Here is a 12155-nt window from a genome sequence, read left to right as displayed (position 1 = left end):
GTAATGCGGGAGATCTGGGTTCAATCCCTGGGTTGGGAAGATTCCCTGGAGGAGGGCATGGCAACCCACTCCAGTATTCTTGCCTGGAGAATCCCCATGAACAGAGGAGCCTGACAGGTTACAGCCCATGGGGTGGCAAAGAGTTGGACATAACTGAACAACTATGCATAGCACAGCACAGCATACTCAATTACTTTGCTGAATACATGAAACACTGTAAGTCAACTACACTTCAATAAAAAGTAAATCACATAAAAAGAAAGGAAGATACCAAGTTACCTAGGGAGAGATATTAGCCCAGCCCTGTACTTCATATGAGAATTCAACAGCAGAAGAGAGAAGAGCAATATTTGCAAAATTTAGGGGGAAAGACAGTGTGATGCCCCAAATTTTGTACCCAGTCAAGTGTCCTTCAAGAAAAAAGCAAATTTATACATATTTTTAAACGAGAAAGAACTCTGAGGATGCTGTATCCATTAATGCTAAAAACTCTAGCAGAAGGTGAGTGTAAATCTTTCCCAAAAAAGGACAGGAGAAAATAATTTGACTGCAAATACCACTTAAAATCTTAGTCTTGTGTAGATACAGAGGGTAAATGAAATAGTAGAAAAAAACTCAATAAATAGAAAAAAATTCAATAAATAGAAAAAAAAGCAGCTTAGAAATTCAGTACAGGTTAAAAAAAAATGGGAGAGGAACACAGAGTTACTTCTCCTAAAAAAATTCAGTTCTGATCAGCATTCAATAATCCCCTTGACAACAAAATCTGCAAATCTAACATGCCAAAATGGTGGCAAACATCATTATTTCAAAATAGCTAAATATATGAGTATAAGCAACTATAGCAGGTATTTATATGACCATAAGCAAGCATTTTCATATACACAAAGATGAATCAGATACCATATACATTTTTTTCTGATGGTATAACTTTTCCTTTCAATACATGTTCAGTTCCCTTTGAAAAAAACTGTAGTAAATGAATAAGAAGACTAACAAAAGCTGAAAATAACTACAATTTGGATCTTTAAAAGATAAACTGCATTCAGGCTATTACGGTAAATTTGATTTGACATAATTTCTCAGCTTAAAAACTTATCTCAGTGTGGTATAGACATAAAGTGAGTAATTAATGTTTCTAAAAGACCTTTACTGGTTTCTAGAAAGAAAAAAGCAAGCTGAGAGAATCTGACTTATTCTATTAAGCTGATTTAATTGGCTTCAAGAGAGATATCCTACACCCCTTATGTTTCCGTTCAAACTACTTGCTTTTTCCATCAAAAGCTAAAGACAGTCTCTATACAGGCAAAGGTATTTAGGTCTAAAAGATAATTTTAGCATCACATTCATTTCTTGATGACTAAAGTTCTCAGCCCTAACAGCATATGGCAATCACCTGAGGAGTCTTAAAAATACCAATGCCTAGTCTCCACATCCAGGTGATTCTGAATTAATAGGGTGGAGATAGAGCCAGATATCAGTATGGTTTTTAAAAGCTCTCCAGCTGATTCTAATAGGCACCAGACCGGAAAACCGCTGTATTAAATGGCCATAGGGCTGTTGGGGCCTAAATTAGCCAAACTTTTTCCCACTCTGGGGAACAGACCTAACCTAAAATATATTAATTATTTTTGGCTCTTTGCAGCTACAATGGTAATTAGTGTGTCAGGAAGAGAATTTTGCCTGAGTTCCTTCTAATTTAGAGTCCGATTATGACCTGCTGTTAGCTCACTCAGTCCTGGGAAACATACACTGCCTCCCTGTGCCTTGGTCAGGACTGGAATAAGTCCATCACCACCTGCAGGGTGATAAATTCACCTTCCCAGGTGCTAAACACTGACGGCCAGGATCGTCTCATGGTGATAACTCAGTCCAGTAGAAAAACTGTGAAAATTACTTGCAAAAATGAGTAAAATACATTAAGAGCTTTTGGTGTGCCATGGGCTCTGTTAAGGGCTTTACATATAAAACTCTATTTAATCTAAAAAGATATGTTAATATCTCAATTCTATGAAAGATAAATGAGTCTTAAAAAGATGTATAGAGTTACACAGCTTGGAAATAGTGGTATTAGGTTGAGATTCTAGAGCCTAAGCACTAAGCCCTTCAGTTCAGTTCAGTTCAGTTGCTCAGTCGTGTCCGACTCTTTGCGACCCCATGAATCACAGCACTCCAGGTCTCCTGGTCCATCACCAACTCCAGGAGTTCACTCAGACTCATGTCCACTGAGTCAGTGACCCCATCCAGCCATCTCATCCTCTGTCGTCCCCTTCTCCTCCTGCCCCCAATCCCTCCCAGCATCAGAGTCTTTTCCAATGAGTCAACTCTTCGCATGAGGTGGCCAAAGTACTGGAGTTTCAGCTTTAGCATCATTCCTTCCAAAGAAATCCCAGGGCTGATCTCCTTCAGAATGGTCTGGTTGGATCTCCTTGCAGTCCAAGGGACCCTCAAGAGTCTTCTCCAACACCACAGTTCAAAAGCATCAATTCTTCAGCGCTCAGCCTTCTTCACAGACCAACTCTCACATCCATACATGACCACTGGAAAAACCATAGCCTTGACAAGATGGGCCTTTGTTGGCAAAGTAATGTCTCTGCTTTTGAATATGCTATCTAGGTTGGTCACAACGTTCCTTCCAAGGAGTAAGCGCTTTTAATTGCATGGCTGCAGTCACCATCTGCAGTGGTTTTGGAGCTCAAAAAAATAAAGTCTGACACTGTTTCCACTGTTTCCCCATCTATTTCCCATGAAGTGATGGGACCGGATGCCATGATCTTCGTTTTCTGAATGTTGAGCTTTAAGCCAACTTTTTCACTCTCCACTTTCACTTTCATCAAGAGGCTTTTGAGTTCCTCTTCACTTTCTGCCATAAGGGTGGTGTCATCTGCATATCTGAGGTTATTGATATTTCTCCTGGCAATCTTGATTCCAGCTGGTGCTTCTTCCAGCCCAGCGTTACTCATGATATACTCTGCATATAAGTTAAATAAGCAGGGTGACAATATACAGCCTTGACATACTCCTTTTCCTATTTGGAACCAGTCTGTGGTTCCATGTCCAGTTCTAACTGTTGCTTCCTGACCTGCATATAGATTTCTCAAGAGGCAGGTCAGGTGGTCTGGTGCTCCCATCTCTTTCAGAATTTTCCACAGTTTATTGTGATCCACACAGTCAAAGGCTTTGGCATAGTCAATAAAGCAGAAATAGATGCTTTTCTGGAACTCTCTTGCTTTTTCCATGATCCAGTGGATATTGGCAATGTGATTTCTAGTTCCTCTGCCTTTTCTAAAACCAGCTTGAACATCAGGAAGTTCACAGTTCACATATTGCTGAAGCCTGGCTTGGAGAATTTTGGGCATTACTTTACTAGCATGTGAGATGAGTGCAATTGTATGGTAGTTTGAGCATTCTTTGGCATTGCCTTTCTTTGGGATTGGAATGAAAACCGACCTTTTCCAGTCCTGTGGCCACTGCTGAGTTTTCCAAATTTGCTGGCATATTGAGTGCAGCACTTTCACAGCATCATCTTTCAGGATTTGAAAGAGCTCCACTGGAATTCCATCACCTCCACTAGCTTTGTTCGTAGTGATGCTTTCTAAGGCCCACTTGACTTCACATTCCAGGATGTCTGGCTCTAGATGAGTGATTATACCATCGTGATTATCTGGGTTGTGAAGATCTTTTTTGCACTGTTCTTCTGTGTATTCTTGCCACCTCTTCTTAATATCTTCTGCTTCTGTTTGGTCCATATCATTTCTGTCCTTTATCGAGCTCATCTTAGCATGAAATGTTCCCTTGGTGTCTCTAATTTTCTTGAAGAAAAAAAGCCCTTATGCTTTACTAACACTTAGTTATTTTCATATAGCTTTTCTTTCATTGATTAAAAATACCTTCTCTTTATTTATTTTTGGCCATGGTGCATGGCATGTAGGATCTTAGTTCCCTGACCAAGCATCAAACCCGTGCCCCCAGCTGTGTAAGCACTGAGTCTTAATCACGGGACCATCAGGGATGTCCCCAAAACACCTCCTCTTTAAACTGAGGTTTATGACCAAGTACTGGATCTCAAAACTTGTTCCTTAGTTCCTTGCAAAATAGACTGTAAGCAATGGGAGAAATTGCTTGTACATATAAAGGCATTAAAAAATCAGTTTGGTCACTCAGTCATGTCTGACTCCTTGTGACCCCATGGACTGCAGCACACCAGGCTGCTCTGTCCATCACCAACTCCCAGAGCTTGCTCTAACCCATATCCATTGAGTCCATGATGCCGAGTCTGATTAAAAATCATACCCAAGTAATTTATATAAAGGCAAGAGTTTCCTAATGGAGTCAATGTGAAAAGTTAAACTGATATCAGAAGACCTGGTTTATAATTATCTGTCATGACATCTCTCTTCCTAAGGTGATCATGTTGGTGATCAAGGTGAATTAAATATCAAAATGCTTTGTGAAAAACACTATATGATTGTTTATTAGTTTTTCCTCAAATTTACTGTTGGCAAGTAACCAATGAGTAATTCAAAGCCACTGAAATCATTTGAGTTGCCTTTTCCTAATAATTCCTCCAAAGAATTATTCTCAGAAGAATAATTTGATTCTTCTTCAGTTTGACTCAGCTCCATGCCTGAAATATCACAGAGCGCGTCAACAGCTCAAGAAACGAAGACAACAGCAGGAGGACATTTGGTTTCTAACTGTGACCTTGATGAACACTGAAAAGTCTTGTCTCAGACTGTATAAAAATACCAGTCCACATGCAAATACCACAAAAGCAAAAGATTAAAACATTTAACTTTCCAAATTAATAAAAAATCATGATTTTATAAAGTTGTAGATTAAGGAAACATACCCAATACCTTACACATGCCATTAATACAGACATTTCTGCTGTTGCCGCCTTCAAAGCAAGGGGTACCATCAATGACAGCATCCAGCATTTTCTCGGAAAAGTGGCCATCTATGGGTCGGCAGTAGAGCTCACAAGGACGTGCTGAAGTGAAAAAGAGACAAAAGCTCGCAAATTAGCTTCCCAGCTCAGCACCCTTCCCCCAGGATTTGTACACAGGACCGACCCCCCAGGTTTCATCAATCTGAAGATTCCCATCTTCCACCTTTCTATGACACATGCTGTAATGGGGACTTCTTTCTTTTAAAGAGGTTTACAATAAATTAAACTGGGAAGACTGCTTTAAAATGCTGTCTTTTGTAACAAATGAGGAGACCTTTCAACCCAGTGTTGAACTGTGCTTATAAAAATAAGGTACTGAGTATCTGGGGTTAACCTAGAAAATAAGTAGTAGAAACCAGAGGTGCCAGACTGCAGACAAGCATGATGCTTGCCTACTCTTTGCAGCAAAGTAAGCAGACCACTGTGGGAGATCCTTCCACGGGGGCCAGCTCATTGCTAATACCACTGCCTCTATCATAAACCAACCCAACAAATATTCTCCCTTACTCTCTTCAAGAAGTCCTTGGACACAGGTTTACAACCACATAGAAACAAAAGATCTGTGTTTTATCCAAAGCAGAAGCCAACCTGCTTATCACAGTGGTCCCTCCCACTGTGCTAGGTCCTGCATTGAATCCATTTTAAGGCCCAATTTTCTGTTCACTTGTGAATGAAGATGGGTGATCTCCCACATATAAATGTTCTAAAGATTTATATAATAAAATTCATATCTATTTGTAAGTACTTAGAATAACCAGAAAAGGAGATAACTTTCAAAACATAAATTGCCTTAAAAATTTTAATAGGTAATACATGTACATGCATGCATGCTCGGAGAAGGCAATGGCACCACACTCCAGTACTCTTGCCTGGAAAATCCCATGGATGGAGGAGCTTGGAAGGCTGCAGTCCATGGGGTCACTAAGAGTTGGACACGACTGAGTGACTTCCTTTTCACTTTTCACTTTCCTGCATTGGAGAAGGAAATGGCAACCCACTCCAGTGTTCTTGCCTGGATAATCCCAGGGACGGCGGAGCCTGGTGGGCTGCCGTCTCTGGGGTCGCACAGAGTCAGACAACTTAGCAGCAGCAGCAGCAGCAAGCATGCTAAGTCGCTTCAGTCATGTTCGACTCTTTGCCATTCTATGGATTGTAGACTGCCAGGTTCCTTTGCCTATGGGATTGTCCAGGCAAGAATACTGGAGTTGGTTGCCATGCCCTCCTCGAGGGGATCTTCCATGACCCAAGAATTGAATCCCTGTCTCTTAGGTCTCCTGCATTGGCAGGTGGGTTATTTACCACTAGGACACCTAGGAAGCCCTATATGTGTATATAATAAGAATTCAAATAGTAATTTTCTTTGAATATTATGTCTTGTTTTTTTTTTAAGTTAAAAATCTAAGATTATCCCCTTCAGAAATGTCCTTTTGGGACCTCTTCTGGGTCTGCTTACTGGGGAACGTGCTGTTAATTTCTTGGTGTTGTGACCAGCTGAGGGCTTGATGAGACCAGCCATAAGTCCATTTGCCATGAACACACCTCAGTGTGGCTGGGCCCCAAATGCAAGCCAGTGTGCACAGCTCTAGGTGTGGGTACTCAGGGATGCCATGATCCACGTGGTGAATAAATAAAAGTGTACAAGTTACACAAATATAACTATGAGCAAAACTCAAACACGGAAACTCGGGAGAAATTTGAGTCAGAGCTTCTAAAGCATCTGCTCAAAACTCAAAGGAGAAAGGTAAAAGTGCATAAAGAATACCAACTGATTTTATATAAAGTGCGGTGGATAATTTGTCTGAGAATACGAATGAAGTTAACATGAGTTGGAGCGATCACTCCACAAAGCGCCAACAGCAAAGGACCAGAAGATTCCAGGAACAAGGCATAGCCCAGGGTTACTGTAAATCTTCACTCCTGGCAGCATGATTAGCTCTGTCACTGCCTGAACTGGAATAGAAGTGCTTAGAGGAGCCACCTGGGAGCAATTTTGCTCTTTCAGAGATGAGAGCATCCACCCAGGTGTGCTGAGTCCAAGTGATCTGGGAAGCAACCACGGAAATATCAGCCTGTCAAGCAGAAGGATGGAGGCCGGGGAAGCAGTTTTAAATGAGGCTTTGATTTGAGCTTTAGAATTTAGATTTGAGATTTTGTATTGATATCGGGACACATTAAACCCAAAGAGGAAGCACCCCTGAATTATTGTGGAGCTTTTCTAAAGGAATTACCTGTTCAGCCTGCTGGGAGGGCTGGGACTAGAGGTGCCTAAACTGAAAAGTGAAATTCACTCAGTCACATCTGACTGTTTGTGACCCCATGGACTATACAGTCCATGGAATTCTCCAGGCCAGAATACTGGAGTGGGTAGCCGTTCCCTTCTCCAGGGGATCTTCCCAACCCCAGGATCAAACCCAGGTCTTCCACACTGCAGGTGGATTCTTCACAGCTGAGCCACCAGGGAAGCCCAGAGGTGCCTACAGGTGCAAATTTTAAGAAAACACTCACTCTCAGGGTTGTAAAAATGGGTCTTTGCAGCCAGTAAAACCCCCATCCAAAGGCATTTTGAATTCCAAAGTGGTGAAGTTCCAATGTTTGCCTTAGTTATATTCCCTCTGGGCTTGTGCTGTTTGACTCACTTCCTGAAGGATACAACTATTCAGAGATTTGGTGGGTGTTGTTTAGTGAGTTAACAGGAATTTTTGCTTGTTAAAATAACAGCCAGTGCATTACCTGAACATTATTTGCCAGATCTTGTGCTTTGCATTCGTTATGTTATCTCATTCTAACAATCACAACCACCCGAGGATGTTAGTTCTATCATTATCTTCATTTAGAAGAGAAAATTTTAGGCCCAGAGAGATTAAGTGTTCCAAGATCTCACAGTATGAGTGACAGAGTAAAACCTGATGATTCAGCTTAGCACTCACTCTATTAGCCCCAACCTACACACACACAATTATTTTTAACAAAAAAGAAATGCTTTAATGAGACCTTTCAAGTAACCACTCTTTTTCCTCTTAGACAATGCATTTATTCACAGATCACATCTGAGAAACAAACTTGACAGAATACTCACTGAACTCCATTTTAAAAATCTTTCATGGGTCTTAAATATGGTGAGAATCACTAGCCTCTGGAGCCATGACTTCTACAGAGAGTAGAGACATAAAAATTCATGAAGGTCTAATATTACCCTGAGAAAGTTACTTAATCTTTCTGTGACTCAGTTCCTCATCTGAAAATTGGGGATAATGATATCTACTTTGCAGGGTAAATGTGAAGATTAAGGCAGAGATTGTGTGTCAAGCACTCAGTGTGGTACCTGGTGTACAGTAAGTGTTTGACAAATGACAGCTGCCATGGTTGTTGATTTTACCTCCTTATCATGACCTGGTGAATTCTGAAGGTCCTTGCCCCATAAGCTATGCATTTATCATTCCAATCCTCTTTCAGAACAGTCAAAAGACCTGTGTTTTGTAATGCTGGCTCAAGTTCTGTTTCCCACACGTACAAAAATCTTTCTTGAAATATCCTCTTCTCCTTCAGATTATTCCATGATGCCATTTCTAATCAGTTCTGCACTGATTTCATGCTTTGTTTTACTATTTTCTAAACAATTGCTGTCTTGTCAATTTCATATAAAGACTTCTACACCCTGCTAGGTCAGTAGGTGGCCCCGTGACTTTCCTTTTCTGTGACTGTGGGCCTGGTTCAAAGCTGTTCCACTCCTACAATGCCTGTTGAGGTCTCCACAGCTCTGTGCTCCTAAGACTACAGATTTTACAATCCCCTCAACCAGACTGCGATGTCCTCAAGAGCACTGCAGGCATCTGTGCATTGATCAGCTACTACCGCCAAGCACGCTGTGAGAAAGAGGAGCCAGGACACATGCTGGTGAGGACTGAAAGGAGAAAGAGGAGCAGAAATAAGCACAACCTGGGAGTCTGTCCTTCACACGATCTTTGGAGTTAGAGTCATAGGGGTTCAAATTCCAGCCCTGATGCTTCCATCCTGCCCAGGGCCTTCCTGGTCTTTGCATGGAAGGGACTGTCAAAGGATAACACCCTGAAACCTGGAATAAGGTATCTGGTATACAGCAGTTGTTTTAATGTGATTACCATTAACCTTTCCCAGTGAATACTAGTAGATTATTATACTCAGAAAAGGCTCTTAACCCATGAGTACTTAGTAACAGCCGTGGCAGTGATCAACACTGTTAGGGAGAAAGTTCTGGACAGAGTGGCAAAAAGTTCAACTCCATCCTGAGAGATCATCCACTCAGTCATAAAAATGAGCCTTGAGGGGCTTCCCTGGTGGTCCAGTGGGTAAGAATTCACCTGCCAATGCAGGGGACACGGGTTTGATCTCTGATCTGGGAAGATCTCCACACCCTGGTCAACCAAGCCCAGGTGCCACAACTAATGAGGCCTGCATGCCTTAGAGCCTGTGCTCAGCAACAGAAGTCACCGCAGTGAGAAGCCCACCAATGTAACAAAGGGTAGCACTCCCCTGTCTGCAACTAGAGAAAGGCCATGTAGCAACAAAGACCTAGCACAACCAAAAGTAAATTTTAAAAACTATATATTAAAAAATGAACTTTGAACTTAGTGACAGAGGTCAAGGATGTTCGTGGCAGCTGTTTATCCAGGAAGAAACAGACACATCAATTAAGCTGCATTTACATAATGGAAGGCTAATGCAGTCACTAAGAGGAATAAGGTAATAGTGTTCCACTCCATGAGTGGAAAACTAGCAGAACTGGCAAAATATGAGTCCATTTGTGTGTAAATGGAAATCTGCTGTTAACAACGCTTGCCTCTGAGGGGTAAGTGTGCTGGGCTAAGAAGAATTCATTTTATTATATATGCTTGCATTTTTAAATAAGAAGCATATATTTCTTTTATAAATAATATCTTGGCCGTCAATCAAGACAATGGGGAAGGTCTCATTCCATGAAGAAAGGCCCTCATTTCAATCCTTCCTTTCATCTTCCTTCTGTGATACAGGATTAGCACATCCTTTATGGTTAGACAGGCTAACTGAAGTACACTGCAAGGAAGAAACATAGATTTCTATGGAACGTAAGTTCATCGGCCTATGGAGTCTTAGGGCTTCCCTGGTGGCTTAAGTGGTAAAGAATCTTCCTGCAATGCAGGAGCTGTAGGAGATAAGGGTTTTATCCGTGGGTCAGAAAGATCCTCTGGAGGAGGAAATGGCAACCCACTCCAGTATTCTTCCTTGGGAAATCCCATGGACAGAGGAGCCTGGAGGGCTACAGTTCATGGGGACGCAAAGAGTTGGACAACTGAGCATGCACTATGGAGTCTAAGAATACCTAGTAAATAATCTGTGCTAAAAGCAAGAGCAAAACACAGACCCACTGCTGTGACTCCCAGAACCTGCACACCTATGACCTATTGTCGTGCCCAAGGCCAGAAGGAACCTGTACTCGAAAGCAGCCATTGTGAACTCAAGGTTCAGGGTTCTGAGGCAGTTTTCAAGGTGGCCCTTGTTTGCCTGCCCTTTCCTCTGGCCTCTGTCTTTCACGGCTTTCTGAGTCATGTCATCAGGCGGGCCTGTGACACAGGGCCCTGCACAAGGGGTAAGAGTAGCAATGGGTGATCTTAGTTCTCAAAGGTCACCACAACGATCAGAGAGTCTGTACCGACACTGAACTCACTTCTTCCACAAGATCCAGAGTGGAGTGTTTTACCACCTCAGGTACACTCATCTTTCCTCACACACCTTTTTCGTCCAGCTCATGTGGTATTTCCCCTCCAGCTTTTCTATGCATTTGCAGTTCAGCTGAGTGAAAACTCTAAAACTAATGGACTGGTGAGCTCTGCCTTCACACTGTCTGACTAATCCTCTCAAAGGAAGCTGAGGGAACTGAATGTACTCTCTGAATTAAAGGCTGCATTTTCAGTTTTGCTGAAACAGGGCAGCCCAACGTTTTTGGATAATGATCTGCAAAAGTGATCATTAGAAATGAAACTAAAACTTGCTAAGAGGGATATAAATGACTTCTTAGGTCAAGGAAAATTTTGCAGGCATCTCATGTTCCGTCAGTAGGTTGCAATTTGAGCTTCACCATTTAAAAAAATTCAGTTTCTTTTTTTTTTTAACATCTTTATTTTTTAATATTTTAATTTTATTTTATTTTTAAACTTTACATAATTGTATTAGTTTTGCCAAATATCAAAATGAATCCATCACAGGTATACATGTGCTCCCCATCCTGAACCCTCCTCCCTCCTCCCTCCCCATACCATCCCTCTGGGTCGTCCCAGTGCACTAGCCCCAAGCATCCAGTATCTGCATTGAACCTGGACTGGCATCTCGTTTCATACATGATATTTTACACGTTTCAATGCCATTCTCCCAAATCTTCCCACCCTCTCCCTCTCCCACAGAGTCCATAAGACTGTTCCATACATCAGCGTCACTTTTGCTGTCTCGTACACAGGGTTATTGTTATCATCTTTCTAAATTCCATATATATGCGTTAGTATACTGTATTGGTGTTTTTCCTTCTGGCTTACTTCACTCTATATAATAGGCTCCAGTTTCATCCACCTCATTAGAACTGATTCAAATGTATTCTTTTTAATGGCTGAGTAATACTCCATTGTGTATATGTACCACAGCTTTCTTATCCATTCATCTGCTGATGGACATCTAGGTTGCTTCCATGTCCTGGCTATTATAAACAGTGCTGCGATGAACATTGGGGTACACGTGTTTCTTTCCCTTCTGGTTTCCTCAGTGTGTATGCCCAGCAGTGGGATTGCTGGATCATAAGGCAGTTCTATTTCCAGTTTTTTAAGGAATCTCCACACTGTTCTCCATAGTGGCTGTACTAGTTTGCATGCCCACCAACAGTGTAAGAGGGTTCCCTTTCCTCCACACCCTCTCCAACATTTATTATTTGTAGACTTTTGGATCGCAGCCATTCTGACTGGTGTGAAATGGTACCTCATAGTGGTCTTGATTTGCATTTCTCTGATAATGAGTGATGTTGAGCATCTTTTCATGTGTTTGTTAGCCATCTGTATGTCTTCTTTGGAGAAATGTCCATTTAGTTCTTTGGCCCATTTTTTGATTGGGTCATTTATTTTTCTGCAGTTGAGCTGGAGGAGTTGCTTGTATATTTTTGAGATTAGTTGTTTGTCAGTTGCTTCATTTGCTATTATTTTCTCCCATT

General features: G+C 41.6%; 1 protein-coding gene across 1 annotated transcript in view; it reads right to left on the bottom strand.

Moving 5' to 3' along the window:
• ADAMTS12 (ADAM metallopeptidase with thrombospondin type 1 motif, 12) overlaps window positions 1–12155 on the bottom strand; it is a 390158-nt gene that overhangs the window by 126891 nt on the left and 251112 nt on the right. The window contains exon 13 of the mRNA XM_010853830.1: window positions 4860–4993. Coding sequence (XP_010852132.1) covers window positions 4860–4993 — 134 coding nt within the window. The remainder of the gene's footprint in view (window positions 1–4859; window positions 4994–12155) is intronic.

This window comes from Bison bison, unplaced genomic scaffold, assembly GCF_000754665.1.
Source record: "Bison bison bison isolate TAMUID 2011002044 unplaced genomic scaffold, Bison_UMD1.0 scf7180017864331, whole genome shotgun sequence".
Lineage (NCBI taxonomy): Eukaryota > Metazoa > Chordata > Mammalia > Artiodactyla > Bovidae > Bison > Bison bison.
Note: the sequence above shows the minus strand (reverse complement) of the source record. Positions and strands in the feature narration are given on the sequence as shown.